The sequence below is a fragment of the Heptranchias perlo genome, chromosome 9 (assembly GCF_035084215.1).
Source record: "Heptranchias perlo isolate sHepPer1 chromosome 9, sHepPer1.hap1, whole genome shotgun sequence".
Classification (NCBI taxonomy): Eukaryota; Metazoa; Chordata; class Chondrichthyes; order Hexanchiformes; family Hexanchidae; genus Heptranchias; species Heptranchias perlo.
In genome coordinates, this window is record NC_090333.1 from 51,406,865 (window position 1) to 51,423,898 (window position 17,034).

The 17,034-nt window shown below is 42.7% G+C and overlaps 1 protein-coding gene across 2 annotated transcripts in view; it reads right to left on the reverse strand.

The window, feature by feature from the left end:
* Positions 1 to 17,034, reverse strand: part of pgm1 (phosphoglucomutase 1) — an 83,311-nt gene that overhangs the window by 39,483 nt on the left and 26,794 nt on the right. The window contains exons 1-2 of one of the 2 annotated variants that reach the window (XM_067990401.1): positions 14,746 to 15,209; positions 4,140 to 4,302 (exon numbers count right to left, since the gene is read on the reverse strand). In XM_067990401.1, the coding sequence (XP_067846502.1) occupies positions 4,140 to 4,302; positions 14,746 to 15,003 (421 nt within the window). In that variant the 5' untranslated portion in view covers positions 15,004 to 15,209. Of the gene's footprint in view, positions 1 to 4,139; positions 4,303 to 14,745; positions 15,210 to 17,034 lie in introns of those variants that run through there. The other variant, XM_067990402.1, reaches the window with a different exon arrangement.

A 17,034-nucleotide genomic window follows, 5' to 3' on the forward strand; every position in this document is an offset into this window, starting at 1 on the left:
ATGGCTCCAGGGGCCGGTCCGGCGCCCAGTGGTAGACCCCGGTGAACACTGCTACAGCTGCAGTGCCGCGGCAATGGGTCGGTAGGTCATTGCCCATCATATTCAGGGCGCTATCGCCCCATTTTCGCTGGGCTGAAGTGCTGAGAATTCAGCGTTGCAAAAGTGATGCTACAATTTGGTCAGTACAATTGGCCTGGGTTAGAGGGAAGGGAGAAAAAAACCTCCCAATTGTTAATCACTAGGACAAGGCTCAGGTGTGATGCTTCTAGTCAAATATCCCACAAATGCTGACTGACTAGGCCCACACATGGGGAATAACAACTTGGGTGAAGTATTGGTAGACAATCAGTACCTATGCAATTGTATCCTGGTAAAAGTCAATCCTGAGGAGAGGAGAAAATCGGCAAAACATGTAGTTTTCCCTGCCCAGTGTAATATTCCACTTTAAATGAAACCTGTTTATAACTTAAAGTGTTTTAAGCTCAAATCTATCATATTTGAGTGATCAGCACCTAACTCAATGCTTAGAACTAGTATAAGCACCTCTACACTATTACATATAATACTGAACTATATATCCTTACTAACGCTTTTCAAAGTTTGCTTCATTTACTGTTTATATGTATCTCAGTACATGTTACAGCAAAAAAAGTTTGGGAATCTCTGGCCTAGATTTAGTGCTCAAGTTCATGGTAGGACAACCTTCTGACTCAGAGGCAAAAGTGCTACCAACTGAGCTAAGCCAATAAACATGAAATAATGAAAAATTACCTCCATTAGTCATGGAATCAGTAACAGAGGCGGCAAAACTTAGAATTAGTACCACAAACATAAAACGGGAGTTCAGAAGAAATGTTTTCATGCAAAGGGATGTTCGAACATGGATGGATTTCTGCAAGTGGGTACAGTAACTGAGTCAATCATGACATTTGAAGAGGAAAAGTATTAAAAAGAGTAGGGTGGAAAGAGCATAGAAATAAAACTAAAGTAGATAGCTCTGATGTGGAGCTGGCAAAGGCACGATGGACCAAGAAGTCTCCTTCTGCATTGAAATTTCAATTATGATGTGTGCCAATGGCTTAAAAATGAATATTCAGTGGTGCACCATGGAATGTTAGTAATCTCCCGCTGGCAAAACCAAAATTATCTCAGTATGCTTGGATAGAAATGGCATCATAAGACACAATTAAATTACAGAACCATTCTGAAGAAGTAACAGCAGTAAATTAAGAGCATAAGAACATAGGAAATAGGAGCAAGAGTAAGCCATACGGCCCCTCGAGCCTGCTCCGTCATTCAATAAGATCATGGCTGATCTTCGACCTCATCTCCACTTTCCCACCTGTTGATTCCCTTAGAGTCCAAAAATGTATTGATCTCAGCCTTGAATATACTCAACGACTCAGCATCCACAGCCCTCTGGGGTAGAGAATTCCAAAGATTCACAATCCTTTGAGTGAAGAAATTTCTCCTCGTCTCAGTCCTAAATGCCCCACCCCTTATCCTGAGACTATGTCTCCTAGTTCTAGATCCTCCAGCCAGCGGAAACAGCCTCTCAGCATCTACCTTGTCAAGCCCTCTAAGAATTTAATACATTTCAATGAGATCACCTCTCATTCTTCTAAACTCGAGAATATAGGCCCATTATACTCAAACTCTCCTCATAGGAGAACCCTCTCAACCCAGGAATCAATCTAGTGAACCTTCGTTGCACTGCCTCTAAGGCAAGTATATCCTTCCTTAGGTAAGGAGACTAAAACTGTACACAGTACTCCAGGTGTGGTCTCACCAAAGCACTGTACAATTGCTCTTGTACTCCAACCCCTTGCAACAAAGGCCAATATACCATTTGCCTTCCTAATTGCTTGCTGTACCTGTACCTGTACCTGTACCAGCATGTTATCATTCTGTGTTTCATGTACTAGGACACCCAAATCCCTCTGAACACCAACAATTAATAGTTTCTCACCATTTAAAAAATATTCTGTTTTTCTATTCTTCCCACCAAAGTGAATAACCTCACATTTCCTCATATTGTACTCCATCTGCCACCTTCTTGCCCACTCACTTAACCTGTCTATATCCCTTTGCAGACTCTTTGGACATGATTTTGACCCCGAGCCGGGAAGGGGGCGGGGGTTTCAAATTGCGGACGGGAAACCTGGAAGTACGGGATTCCCGGACATCCTTACGATTTTGACGTAAGGACGTCTTTTATTTTTTTTTGTTGGTTTGCTGTCCGATTGACCAGCCTGATTGACAGGCTGGTCTCAGTCAGACGGGAGACCAGCCAGGGAGAGGATGTGTTCAGGTAAGTCCGCAGTTAAGTCTTTATTTGTAAGGATGGGGGGGGGGGGGCACGGGTTGGCATAGGGGCATAGATTGGCATAAGGGCACGGGGGATTCAATCATGGGGGGAGGGATCGGGGGTCATCACGGGGGTTCGCGATCATTGGGGGGGTTGGGGGGCAGGAGTCCACAATCGTTGGGGTGGGGGGGGGGGGGAGGCGGGGGTCCACAATCGTCAGTGGGGGCGCGGGGGTCCGAGATCTTTGTTTGGGGGGGTCGCTGCAGGTAGGCTTGTGGAAGCCTGGGGGAAGCACTCCTGCTCCTCCTTTCTAGGCACTTACCTGTTAGTCTCAGGCCTTCTCACCTCCTTTTATGTGGTATAAAAGAGAAGGCCCGGGAATCCCGGCCCCCACCCCGGGTTGAAATCGGAAAGTGTAGAAAAATGGAGGAGCAAAGCCTCCTTGAAAGGTTTTAATCACCAACCCGCCTCCTGGGAGCCAGTTGGTTGCCTGCCCCTCGTCCCACCCTGGTGAAAACCAGAAGTGGGTGGGTTGGAGACGGGTTGGGGGCAGGTCCGAAATGGTTGTGATTTTGAATGCCCCCTTGCCCCCAACCCACCGGTTTTTCCCTTTTAAAATTGTGCCCTTTGTGTCCTCCTCACAGCTTGCTTTCCCAACTAGCTTTGTATCGTTACAATAAATAAATAAAAACACACAATTAAGACAACAAACAGCTAATTATTTTGTAGCTATATATCAATTGTTACCTGCTGTGAAGTGTGGTGTAATGCCTCATCTTGGTTCCAGCAGGTGTGTCACCTGAAACATGCTCTACACTGATGCTATTCTATCATAATTTCAGTTCCCCTCAAATTATCTAAAATAGCAAAGGGATTGGATGGATAGAGAATACACTACATTTAAGTGATCCAGAAATCTGTTTATATTGTAGAATTCAGAGCAAATGAAAAACATTGAATACAATTTTTCCAGTCTCAGCGCATGTATCTAAATCTAGTGCTTGACTGGGTATCTTTCTGGATCAAAAGAGAAAAGGGGAACAATACTCTTTGAGAGGGGAGGGAAGAGAAATGAAAACCATGAAGAACATCTACTTCATGAGGAGAAGGTGTTCTTTGCTTTTAAGCACATGCTCAATGCAGACCAGTTATATCAAATCTCTGACCTACTCAGATGTCACATCAAGATGGTGCTATTGAGCTGAACAGGGTCAGCATCTTACCTGCACTGGCACCTCAGAATCTCAACAGTAAAGTTAGGATCAGCATCCAGGATTGGGAAGGAAGCCAAAGCTTGCTCAATTTAAAAGTAGCCTATTAGAAGCAACCTTTACAAATAAACCATTCAAGTAGGAATTTTTCTTGGCCAGAGATAGAAAACAGTAAATTACTTGGCTGCAAATCCACTTATAAAATGGCCACTCTTCTTAGGGAAGAGAATCATTCCCAACAAATATTTTCCTCAGCCTTTCTTTTAAGTATTTTCCTCCAGCGTCATCTCTGAATTTCATTCCATTTTGTGCCACTCATCCTCCAAATATCATTCAATTTCAACTAATGTAAATTCTATTTGGCAGGTGCTATTGGATGATGGTGACTCTTAACCTATTTTGCTGGAATGCTGTATCACAGGGAATAAGGAAAGCAGCTGGAAGTGAGCTGGGACCAATGAATATTTCTATCTCTGGTAAAATATGGAACTATATTGATGCAATTACTATCATTCAAACTATTCTAAAAAATCAACATGAATGAGCATCACAGCATTGATTTGAAAAATCTGAGTTAATCAAAAGCCATTTCAAGTTACAGCTATTTGCGCATTACCCACCTCCACTGGAAATATTGTATTTGATCCCAAAATCTCCATCAGGTCCACCAGGGTTGTGGCTTGCTGTCAGAATAATTCCTCCAATTGCTTTGATTTTTCTGATTATGCAGGATACAGCTGGAGTTGAGAGAATTCCATTTTGTCCAATTACCAAGCGTCCAATCTGTTAAAGAAAATTTAATTAGTTAAATATTTTGAAAGAGTGACAGATTCTTCACTTATAACTCCTTAACCCTACTTTAGAAGCTAAGAAAAGAGAGAGGCTGGACTTCAGTTGGCCGCAGGTGGTGGCACTGCGCTGCATTGTAACACCAGCCTTAAAGACACAGCCTGGAGGACTCAACGAGGAGCCAAGAAACACAGTAAGTACAATGAGAGATAATTTAAGTAAGACAGTCAGGCAGCAGGGACAGACAGAAATGATGGAAATGGAAATAGACAACAAAAGGACTTTACAAGAACACAAGAATTGCATGCTATATACAAGATTATTAATATATTTGTAGCAGATCTCCCTTGGTATTGCTCAGTTGGAGGATACGTTGTTTTATAACAATACAGGTATTATGTCATGATATGCAAAATATATTAACAGGGTCAGAGATTTATGGTAATGGAATAAGTCAAATTCCATTATGTCAAATCTATCATCATAACAAGAAATCCATTCAAACCATACCTTCTTTCTGATATTTAAGGTTTACTTTCAGAAAATGGTTTGTTGATAACAACATAGATGGACATTTGAGGGTTTTGAACTGAACTTGGCTATTTATCCAACAAAGTTGAAAAGCAAAAAAGACATGGTAAAAAGTCAGAGAATGGTGAGTAGGTGACACTAAGTTTAGCTTTTAAAACTAAGATTCCAGGTGGAAGGAAAGGAGTTCCTCAGATTCAGGGTTCTGGAAAAGAATGAGTTAAAAGTAAGAAATCTTAATTTCAACATAATAAGGATTTAGTAAGAAGGAAGAGCATATAGGGTTATGTATTTGTAACTTAAGAAAAACAAAAGAGGATAGTTTAGAACAGGACTGATCATAGAAGTATCAAAGCAAAGAGAGACAAAAAAGGTTGCAAAAGAGGCTATAGAGGAGACAATGAGTGTCTATCAAGACAATTTTTTTCTTGGATCCTGTCCAACGATATGAGAAAGATGTTGGGAGAGGCTCCCACATTGTGACCAGTATTAAAATCCTGGATGGACTTGGACATTTTGGACAACTAAGAGCTAGTAAGAGGTCAAATATTTGGCACGAAAGAGGAGCTGAGCTTCATGAAAGCAGCTAAAGCAATGGTAGAGTTGCCTTTGAGGTCAGAGAAGGTAGTGAGTCCAAAAATGTGAACACATGAAGGACATAAGAGTGGAGCCAAAGATAAAAGGGGGTTGGTGCTTGTTAGATTTGTAAGAGACATGAAGAAACCGTGTCTCTAAAGAATTGAAAGAAACTGCCCTAATGAATGACACGGAAGAGATCAAGATGCTGTAATTCAACCACTGCACTGCAAGAGGACTGTAGATTTTATGCATCATGCACATGTAATCAGAAGAAAATTGATGAATATAAAGTAGAATCATTAGCAAAGAGTAGATAGGGTTGGATGAAGAATGAAGGTGGTCATTAATATTAAATAGGAACAGAGGACAAAACCCTGGGCAACTAGAGTTAATGGGAAAGAGCTAGTCAGCAGATCAGCCAGCAACCTTAACAAAGGTAGAGCAATGTGAAAGAAAATTGGGTTGCCATTAACTTGGTAGCTTTGGCAGCAGGAGAAAGAAGAACTTTTTATCTTCACCCGTAGGGCACATTTGCCTGAAGGGTAAACTGAACTCTAATAATCTCTTCTACCCTCTTACTATTTACAATTGGTCAGTCTGTGGATTTTATCCATTTGATGCATGTATTTTTAATACTTCATGTTACATCCTTGTGTTACTATTTGTTATGTTATTCTAAGATTTTTTTTAACAAGGGAAAACAGATCATTTTACCCTAATTAATTTCTGCCTGTTCTAGAAACATTGAAAGAACATCAGATACACAAATTCAGAAAAGAATGTCACTGCAGATTAAACACTGCATCATGCAAATACGCGCATAATTAAACTCAATCTAAGGCAAACAACAGTCACACAGATTTAAAACTCTTGATACTGCAGGGCACTTCCCGAGTCTGAATTTTTGTGTCTTTCATGTTCCTGTCTGCTACTACTCCTGATCAGAACACTGTTCAACCACTTGACCAGCTCAATGATAAAGTCTCCTACAATGGGGGTAAATGCATTGCCTGATATTGTACTTAGCAAGACAGACCTGAAGGTGGCAGGTTTGATGACCTAAATGTGTTGAATTAGCTGATTTCAGCTGTTAGGGCACTAGTTTGTTCTCAATGCACCTGAGCTTTGGAAGGAAAAAATCAGCCAGGGGTCCCACCCTTGACTGCTATCTAGTGACCCTTGCTTGAAAGTGTGAACGTTTACACATTGGGTGAAAACAGGTGGTGACAGTCTCTATAGTCTAATACCCTGTCAACAGTCAGTGCCATTAGCACAAATGTGAAAAATCTGCTGGGTGAGACACCAGAGGTCTGCCAATGCTCATGAAAGTGTAATGCAGCAAAAATCAGGAAGAGGAGAAGAAAGAGTTCTGTGCTGAAACATGGAACAGAGAGCTCAAGACAATTTTCTACTAAACGCGAGTACTTCACTGGACTAGAGGGGAGAGAGGGAGGAACAGCAGAAGTGTCTCTTAACTTGATTGTCTCCCCAATTCCTGATCAAAATTATCGACTGTATCCAATGACTAACAAAATAAAGTCAAACTGTTCACAGTGGTTTAAAGAATTCCCCAAAGTAGATGATGTGAATTGTGAAAATGTGCTACTTTGTTCAAATTGTATAGAAAACCACTAATTAAATCAGTTAATTTCTTGCCAAGTTGACAAATTTCATTTAAAGTTTAAAAAAGAGGCAAAACTTCCAATGCCATTACCAGCTTTTAGACTAACAATCCATGTTCTCAACACACTTCTGTCTGGTCAAAGATCTGTTTGTTGTTCTGACATATTTGTGCATTCACAGGGTTGGAGACAAATCTAACATTTAACATAAAAACTGTTCACTATCATATCCTCAGAAAAACACAGGTTTATTATTGGTCCTTATAATAGTCTTCCTAGGACCGATGCTTCAGCATAAATTGGGCAAAATTTGTTCTAGCATGGGCCTTGATGACAAATTGAGTAAGTTCCCAGCTAGGTTGCTGATAAAGGGGGTAACTCAATTAAGGGGGGGAAAATTACACTTTTCATCTTTCCTTGGGAAAATTAAATGAACTTTCAATAGTTAATACAAGCATCAGCAGTAATAGAGGAAAGCAAGACCAATTTGTTCACTCTTCCAACTATCCTTTCATTTCTGCATCCCGCGATTGAATCATGCCGACCCAGACTGATGGCCTCCTCTCGGTTGGCTGTAATGGTCCCAAATGAAATTAGCTGAGTCAGTCTTAACCCAATCCCTAGCTTACAGCATAGAATTGGAAATTACTGGTCATGTTGGAGACCACAAGGATGGCTGTGTGAAATGTGAATGGCGCATAATGGGTTTTATTCTGAGTGGGAATAAAGGATATTACTGGGGTAAAATAGAGGCATTTTTTCTTTGTATCTTTTCCTTCTAGGCCTGACCTGGACATGCTTGATGGTGATAATTGGTGCCCAAAATAGCAAAATGTTCCATTTCCCATTTTAATGAGCAAAAAATGTTCAAAAATAAGGAATTTTACAACACCAAGTTATAGTCCAGCAATTTTATTTTAAATTCACAAGCTTTCGGAGGCTTCCTCCTTCCTCAGGTAAATGTTCATTTACCTGAGGAAGGAGGAAGCCTCCGAAAGCTTGTGAATTTAAAATAAAATTGCTGGACTATAACTTGGTGTTGTAAAATTGTTTACAATTGTCAACCCCAGTCCATCACCGGCATCTCCACATCAAAAATAAGGAAACATTATTAAAATTAATACTTTTCCTTAAATTAAAAAAGAACACCAATTGGAACAATTAGACTGTTTTCATTCTATGCTGAGTCATGCTCCTGCAATACATCATTGGAATAGTGTAGCCTTGTTTCGTAGGCTGCACAGAAAATCCATCTCTTACTCCTGGACTCAGTAAAACCATGCAGACCACTGTCGTTGATTAAGATCAGCTACTGAATGCATGGCCACCTGTTCCAATACTGGCTGGGTTGTTACTCCCATATCAGCATCACAAGAACTTAACCCAGAACAACAAGAGCTGCTGCATTTGCACCGCAACTTTCAGCATCAATCCAAAATGTTTCCACAAAACGTCAATTGTGAAGTTTTACAAAACTCTTCTCCTGGCTGTGGAATCCTCTTCCAGACAACAGGCTACATGGAACCCCAAAGTTTCAGTACAACAATGTTAAGTTGTTGAACTAAAACTGTTGAACCATGCATTAGGCCCATTAGTAATCAAGTACAATTTATTTTATAGTTGTCTCCAGTTGCATCCCATTATTACACCATCGAAGTTTTAACACAAAACTGCACACAACCTTCTACTGATACACATCCTGGCAGAAGGGTCAAGAACCAGAGGACATAGATTTAAGGTGATTGGCAAAAGAACCAAAAGCGACATGAGGAAAAACTTTTTTACGCAGCGAGTAGTTATGATTTGGAATGCGCTGCCTGAAAGGGCGGTGGAAACAGATTCAATCATGACTTTCAAAAAGGAATTCGATAAATACTTGAAGGGAAAAAATTTGCAAGGCTATGGGGAAAGAGCAGGGGGCATGGGACTAACTGGTTTGCTCTTACAAAGAGCCGGCACGAGCTCGATGGGCTGAATTGCCTCCTTCTGTGCTGTAACCATTCTATGATTCTATGCTCTGCAGATGGAGAATGCAGTTTTCAACAGATGAGAAAAGAAAAATGGAGTGGAAAGTTTTGTGATAGGTTGAAAGTTACTAAATTAGTACCATCTCATCCATTCCCTTCAAAAAAATGTGAAGGGGAAAGAAACCTTTCCTTAGGAAAATTAAATGCACCTTAGATAGAAAGTACTAGCGTCAGAAATAGTGCAAGAATGTGAGACCAATTTGTTCACTCTCCCAACTGCATAAATGTACAGAGGTTGAAGGAGACTGCTTGTGTTAAGCACACACTGTTCTTTTCACCTGAGTTGTGGGTTTGAATTAAGTCCAGACTCCTAAGTGTCGATATTAACCCCCTCACAAAGGGTGAGAAGGGGGGTTAAAAATTTAAAATCAGTGAATGCATCCCTGATCTACCACGTACGTGCCTGACGCCATTTTTACTGTGGCATGTTGTGTGCCTTGCGTGTGACCCATCTTGGAGAGGCGGGACACTTCATTATAATATTTAAATCAGGCTCCCACAGTGCAGTTCAGAGCCTGATTTAAATTTAAGTTTCCAGCCGAGTTTCACGGGGTTCGGGAAACTTGGCAGCGAAATGGAGATGGAAGCCGCTGGCTCCAGAAGGCAAGTGCTTTTTAGAGCACTCCTTGTGGACCAGAAGGAGCAGGAGTGCTCCCCCCGGCACCTCAAGCAACTTTTTAGCCTCCCTTTTGCCAATCGCGGCGTCTCCTCGCTACCACAATCAGTAATCCCCCTGCCTACAATCCCCAATCTCCGCCCTCCCCCTCCAAACCCCATCTCCGGCCTGCCTCACGATCGGCCGACCCCCCACCCCCCACCCCACCATGCCGCGATCTCATGCTCCATTTCTCTCGATTGTTCGGGCCTGTCAATCTGGCAGGCTGCCGGGTGGGAAAAGGAAGAAAAAAGTGATAATGAGGTCCTGCTTCTGATATCGGCTGGACCTCCGTGACCCCGGGATTTCCAGGTTTCACCCCGCTACACGCTGCCCTCGCCCCGGCCCCATAAATATCGGGGCTTTTGTCTCTCAAATGTTGGCTGTATGGTTACCACATGTATTGAGCTTGAGTTTATGCTTCTTCACAACAAATCCTAGATGACCCCCAACTTGCTCTATATTGCCTTGTTATTGGTGCTGTACTATTTATCATTTTCTTCATGTTTGGCAAGCATTTTTTGGTTGGGTGGGGGAAGCAGAGCTGGAAGAGCCATGTGTAATTTGTCACAATGATATGAAAGAAAGATTTGCATTTATATAGCGTCTTTTAAGACCTCAAGACATCCCAAAGCTCTTTACAGCCAATTAAGTACTTTTTTAAAGTGTAGTCACTGTTGTAATGTAGAAAACGTAGCAGCCAATTTGCGCAGAGCAAACTTCCACAAATAACATAAGAACATAAGAAATTGGAGCAGGAGTAGGCCAATCGGCCCCTCGAGCCTGCTCCGCCATTCAATAAGATCATGGCTGATCTGATCCCAACCACAAATCTGAAGAACACAAGAAGTCGGAGCAGGACCCGGCCACATAGCCCCTGGGCCCTCTCCGCCACCCACAGGGCATTGACCGATCCGAACTCAGCTTCATGTCCAATTTCCTGCCTGCTCCCCATAACCCCTAATTCCCTTTACTTCTAGGAAACTGTCTATTTCTGTTTTAAATTTATCTAATGATGTAGCTTCCACAGCTTCCTGGGGCAGCAAATTCCACAGTCCTACCACCCTCTGAGTGAAGAAGTTTCTCCTCATCTCAGTTTTGAAAGAGCAGCCCCTTATTCTAAGATTATGCCCCCTAGTTCTAGTTTCACCCATCTTTGGGAACATCCTTACTGCATCCACCCGATCAAGACCCTTCACAATCTTATATGTTTCAATAAGATCGCCTCTCATTCTTCTGAACTCCAATGAGTAGAGTCCCAATCTACTCAACCTCTCCTCATATGTCCGCCCCCTCATCCCCGGGATTAACCGAGTGAACCTTCTTTGTACTGCCTCGAGAGCAAGTATGTCTTTTCTTAAGTATGGAGACCAAAACTGTATGCAGTATTCCAGGTGCGGTCTCACCAATACCTTATATAACTGCAGCAATACCTCCTTGTTTTTATATTCTATCCCCCTAGCAATAAAAGCCAACATTCCGTTGGCTTTCTTGATCACCTGCTGCACCTGCATACCAACTTTTTGATTTTCTTGCACTAGGACCCCCAGATCCCGTTGTACTGCAGTACTTTCCAGTCTCTCGCCATTAAGAAAATAACTTGCTCTCTGATTTTTCCTGCCAAAGTGCATAACCTCACATTTTCCAATATTATATTGCATCTGCCAAATCTCCGCCCACTCACCCAGCCTGTCTATATCCCCTTGCAGGTTTTTTATGTCCTCCTCACTCTCTACTTTCCCTCCCATCTTTGTATCATCTGCAAATTTTGATATGTTGCACTCGGTCCCCTCCTCCAAATCGTTAATATAGATTGTAAAGAGTTGGGGACCCAGCACCGACCCCTGTGGAACACCACTGGTTACTGGTTGCCAGTCCGAAAATGAACCATTTATCCCAACTCTCTGCTTCCTGTTTGATAACCAATCCTCCACCCATGCCAGAATATTACCCCCAATCCCGTGATTTTTTATCTTAAGTAATAATCTTTTATGTGGCACCTTGTCGAATGCCTTCTGGAAGTCTAAATACACTACGTCCACTGGTTCCCCTTTATCCACCCTATACGTTATATCCTCGAAGAACTCAAGCAAATTTGTCAGACATGACTTCCCCTTCATAAAGCCATGCTGACTTTGTCCTATTAAATTATGCTTATCTAAATGTTCCGTTACTGTCTCCTTAATAATAGACTCCAAAATTTTACCCACCACAGATGTTAAGCTAACTGGCCTATAATTTCCAGCCTTCTGCCTACTACCCTTTTTAAATAACGGTGTTACATTAGCAGTTTTCCAATCTGCCGGGACCTCTCCTGAGTCCAGGGAATTTTGGAAAACTATCACCAAAGCATCCACAATCCCTACTGCCACTTCCCTCAAGACCCTAGGATGGAAGCCATCAGGTCCAGGGGATTTATCCGCCTTGAGTCCCATTATTTTACTGAGTACCATCTCTTGAGTGATTTTAATCGTATTTAGCTCCTCCCCCCCCCCCGAGAGTCCCCTGTTTGTCCAGTGTTGGGATATTCTTAGTGTCCTCTACTGTAAAGACTGAAACAAAATATTTGTTCAGCATTTTTGCCATCTCCATGTTTCCCACCATTAATTTCCGGGTCTCATCCTCTAAGGGACCTATGTTTGCCTTAGCCACCCTTTTTCTTTTTATATAACTATAGAAACTCTTGCTATCTGTTTTTATATTTTTTGCTAATTTCTTTTCATAATCTAACTTCCCTTTCTTAATCAATCCTTTAGTTACTTTTTGCTGTCTTTTGAAGAATTCCCAATCTTCTATCCTCCCACTAAGTTTGGCTACCTTATATGTCCTTGTTTTTAGTCGGATACTATCCTTGATTTCTTTACTTAGCCACGGGTGGCTGTCATTTCTTTTACACCCTTTTTTCCTCAGTGGAATATATTTATTTTGAAAGTTGTAAAATAACTCCCTAAATGAACACCACTGCTCATGTACCGTCTTACCCTTTAATCTATTTTCCCAGTCCACTTTAATCAATTCCGCTCTCATACCATCATAGTCTCCTTTATTCAAGCTCAGTACGCTTGTTTGAGAATCAACCTTCTCACCCTCTAATTGGATATGGAATTCAACCATGTTGTGGTCGCTCGTTCCAAGGGGATCCTTAACTAGGACATTATTAATTAATCCTGACTCATTACACAGGACCAGGTCCAAGGTTGCCTGCCCCCTTGTAGGATCAGTTACATACTGCTCAAGAAATCCATCCCTGATGCACTCAATGAACTCGTCCTCAAGGCTGCTCTGCCCAATTTGATTTGTCCAGTTAATATGATAATTAAAATCCCCCATAATTATGGCTGTTCCCTTATTACATGCCCCGACTATCTCCTGATTAATACTTCTTCCAGCAGAGTTGCAACTATTAGGAGGCCTATATACTACGCCCACTAATGTTTTTTTTCCCTTATTATTCCTTATCTCCACCCAAACTGTTTCATTATCTTGATGCTTTGTCCCAATATCATTTCTCTGTATTACAGTGATTTCTTCCTTTATTAACATAGCCACCCCACCTCCCCTTCCTTCCTGCCTGTCCTTCCTGATTGTTAAATACCCTGGCATATTTAATTCCCAGTCGTTGTCACCCTGCAGCCATGTTTCTGTAATGGCCACAAGATCATACCCATACGTAGTTATTTGTGCCGTTAACTCGTCCATTTTATTACGAATGCTACGTGCATTCAGATAAAGAACTTTCAAATCTGTTTTGTGACGCTTAGTTCCTGCTTTTTCCTTTTTTAACACTTTACCTATTACTCCATACCTTCTGTCCCTTCCTGTTACGCTTTCCTCTCTCTCCCTGCTCAGGTTCCCAACCCCCTGCCACTTTAGTTTAAACCCTCCCCAACAGCACTAGCAAACACTCCTCCTAGGACAGCGGTCCCGGCCCTGCCCAGGTGCAATAAAATAAATAACCAGATAATCTGTTTCAGGTGTTGGTTGAGGGATAAATGTTGGCTACAACACCGAGAGAACTCCACTGTTCTTCTTTGAATAATGCCGAAGGATCTTTTACATTCACCTGAGATGGCAGATGGGGCTTTGATTTAATGTCTCATATGAAAGACAGCTCCTCCAATAGTGTAGCACTCCCTCAGTTCTGCACTGGAGTGTCAGCCTAAATTTATGAAAAAAAATCAGATTCATTCTATTACTGAGGCCAGGTTATCACTTTTGTTCAATATGTTTTGGCTGCCAAGGTTCCTTATTGTGGGACTAAACTTATTATTCCCTGAATGTTTGGTGGAGCTGTGTTCAATTAGATGTGACTATCCATTGGATATTGTGACTAGAACCCAGATTTTGCAGGTTCAAATCAATCACTTTGAGACGATACAAACCAGATGGCATCCAGGTCTTTGAGGTCCCTTACACTATAAGGATAAAAGTAGAACTGCACTGAAGTGCCAGCCTTGATTATGTGCTTAAGTCTCTGGAGTGGGCCTTGAACCCACAACCTTCTGACTCAGAGGGGGAGAGTGCTGCCACTGAGCCAAAGCCGACACTACTGAAGCATTAGCTGTGCAAACGTGTGTTCAGATGTTACCCTTTTAAAGTTTTCTCTCTCTCACACACACACACACCTAAAATTTTGATCTGGGTATAAAATATAATTGAAGAAACTTTTTGACTCAATGCACAATTCAAAACATAACCTTCAGAGTCTGGTCAAATATTCTTTGCGCTTCGTGACAGCTCACAGTAGAGTAGCCCAGCCTCTTTAAGCTATCGGTGTTGAATGTCATGGCACAGAAGGAGGCGAATCATCTCATCGCACTTGCGCCGCTCTCTGCTATCCGCAGATATCCGCTTACTCCCATTCCTCAGCCGTTTCCCCAGTAGAAGTGCCCTTACCACATGCCACACAAAACAAAAAAAACTTTTACATTTTATTGCACCTTGAAAATACCCCTGAATCTGTGTAACTCATCGATCTACGTCATTAAGGTAAATGTTCTTGTGTTGGTCGATAATGGCAACATACCCCATTGGCAGCAGCCATCTGGACTATGATCTCTATGGCAGCCTTATTGTAGTACCGCCCATCGCCTCCGACCACCACAGTAGATCCCTGGCGATCCCTCAGGTCAATGGAAGCAAAGATGCTCTGAACGAAGTTCTGAAGATATCGAGGCTTGGTCTGAAAAACGTTGGTTTTCTTCCGGAGCCCGCTTGTTCCCGGTTTCTGAGCATCATAAGGAGTTGTAAGCACAGTCACCAGAGGCAAAGGACTCCCATCCATATCGTGATTCACGTCGGTGATTCATACAACGCCGTCGGAGGGAAGGAATGAATGAAAGAAAGATGGGAAAAGCACAGAATTTCTTCTGAAAATTCCCCGGCGAAATCAGTCAGTGCAGGGCCGGATTAACGCAGCCGAGAGATTCAGATGTTCAGAAACAGCAAAGCAGCGCCCAGAAATAGCTCCCTCGAACAGATACAGCACTTTCTGTAATCGAAGACGCGTTGCCACACTTGTTCCAAAAGATCACTGTCAAGAAGTCAGCACGACAAAAAAAAAGAAATCAGCCCGCTGTAAATCAATGAGAAGAAAAATGGAATTGTTCCACTAATCAGATGGGGGCGAATTTTTCTTTGACTCTTTGCATTTGACAGAGAGGCTCCCAAGACATAACGCGAGTCTCTGACTTGGTGCTTTCTATTGACAGATAGATCGAACGGGTGAGGAACTGTGTAAACACGTCATGATCTCCGCGCCATCCCACCCAGAAAGGTTTGGTCTTTTCAACTGAGAGCCAGAGCCAAAGCCACAGGAGTAGGCAATCCGAACTGGCTCTGGAGGAAATAACTGAGTATAGATAGTAATGTGTAAAACAGATATTGGGTACGGTAGCATAGTGGTTATGTTACTGGACTAGTAATCCAGAGGCCTGGACTAAAGTTCAAATCCTGCCATGGCAGCTGGTGAATTTAAATTCAATTAATTAATTAAACTCAATTAAATAAAATCTGGAATTAAACTACTAGTATCAATAATGATGGCCATGAAACTACCGGATGATCGTAAAAACCCATCTGGTTCACTAATGTCCTTTAGGGAAAGAGACCTGCCGTCCTTACCTGGTCTGGCCTATATGTGACTCCAGACCCACAGCAATGTGGTTGATTCTTAAATGGCCTAGCAAGCCACTCAGTTGTAAAATCTCGCTACGAAAAGTCATAATAAGAATTTAAAAAACGGATGGACCACTAGGCACCGGACACGACAACGGCAAACCAAGCCCAGTCGACCCTGCAAGGTCCTCCTTACTAACATCTGGAGACTTGTGCCAAAATTGGGAGAGCTGTCCCACAGACTAGTCAAGCAACAGCCTGACATAGCCACTCTCACAGAATCATACCTTTCAGCCAACGTCCCAGACTCTTCCATCACCATCCCTGGGTATGTCCTGTTCCACCGGCAAGACAGACTCACCAGAGGTGGCGGTACAGTGATATACAGTCAGGAGGGAGTGGCCCTGGGAGTCCTCAACATTGACTCTGGACCCCATGAAATCTCATGGCATCAGGTCAAACATGGGCAAGGAAACCTCCTGCTGATTACCACCTACCGTCCTCCCTCAGCTGATGAATCAGTCCTCCTCCATGTTGAGAAGCACTGAGGGCAGCAAGGGCACAGAATGTACTCTTCAATGTCCATCACCAAGTGTGGCTCGGTAGCACCACTGCTGGCCGAGTCCTGAAGGACATAGCTGTGAGACTGGGCCTGCAGCAGGTGGTGAGCGAACCAACACGAGGGAAAAACTTACTTGACCTCGTCCTCACCAATCTACCTGTCGCAAATGCATCTGTCCATGACAGTATTGGTAGGAGTGACCACCGCACAGTCCTCGTGGAGATGAAGTCCCGTCTTCGCACTGAGGACACCATCCAACGTGTTGAGTGGCACTACCACCGTGCTAAATGGGATAGATTCAGAACAGATCTAGCAGCTCAAAACTGGGCATCCATGAAGCACTGTGGGCCATCAGCAGCAGAATTGTATTCCAGCACAATCTGTAACCTCATCGCCCGGAATATTCCTCATGCTACCATTACCAACAAGCCAGGGGATCAACCCTGGTTCAATGAGGAGTGTAGAAGAGCATGCCAGGAGCAGCACCAGGCATACCTAAAAATTAGGTGCCAACCTGGTGAAGCTACAACTCAGGACTACATGCATGCTAAACAGCGGAAGCAACATGCTATAGACAGAGCTAAGCAATTCCACAACCAACGTATCAGATCAAAGCTCTGCAGTCCTGCCACATCC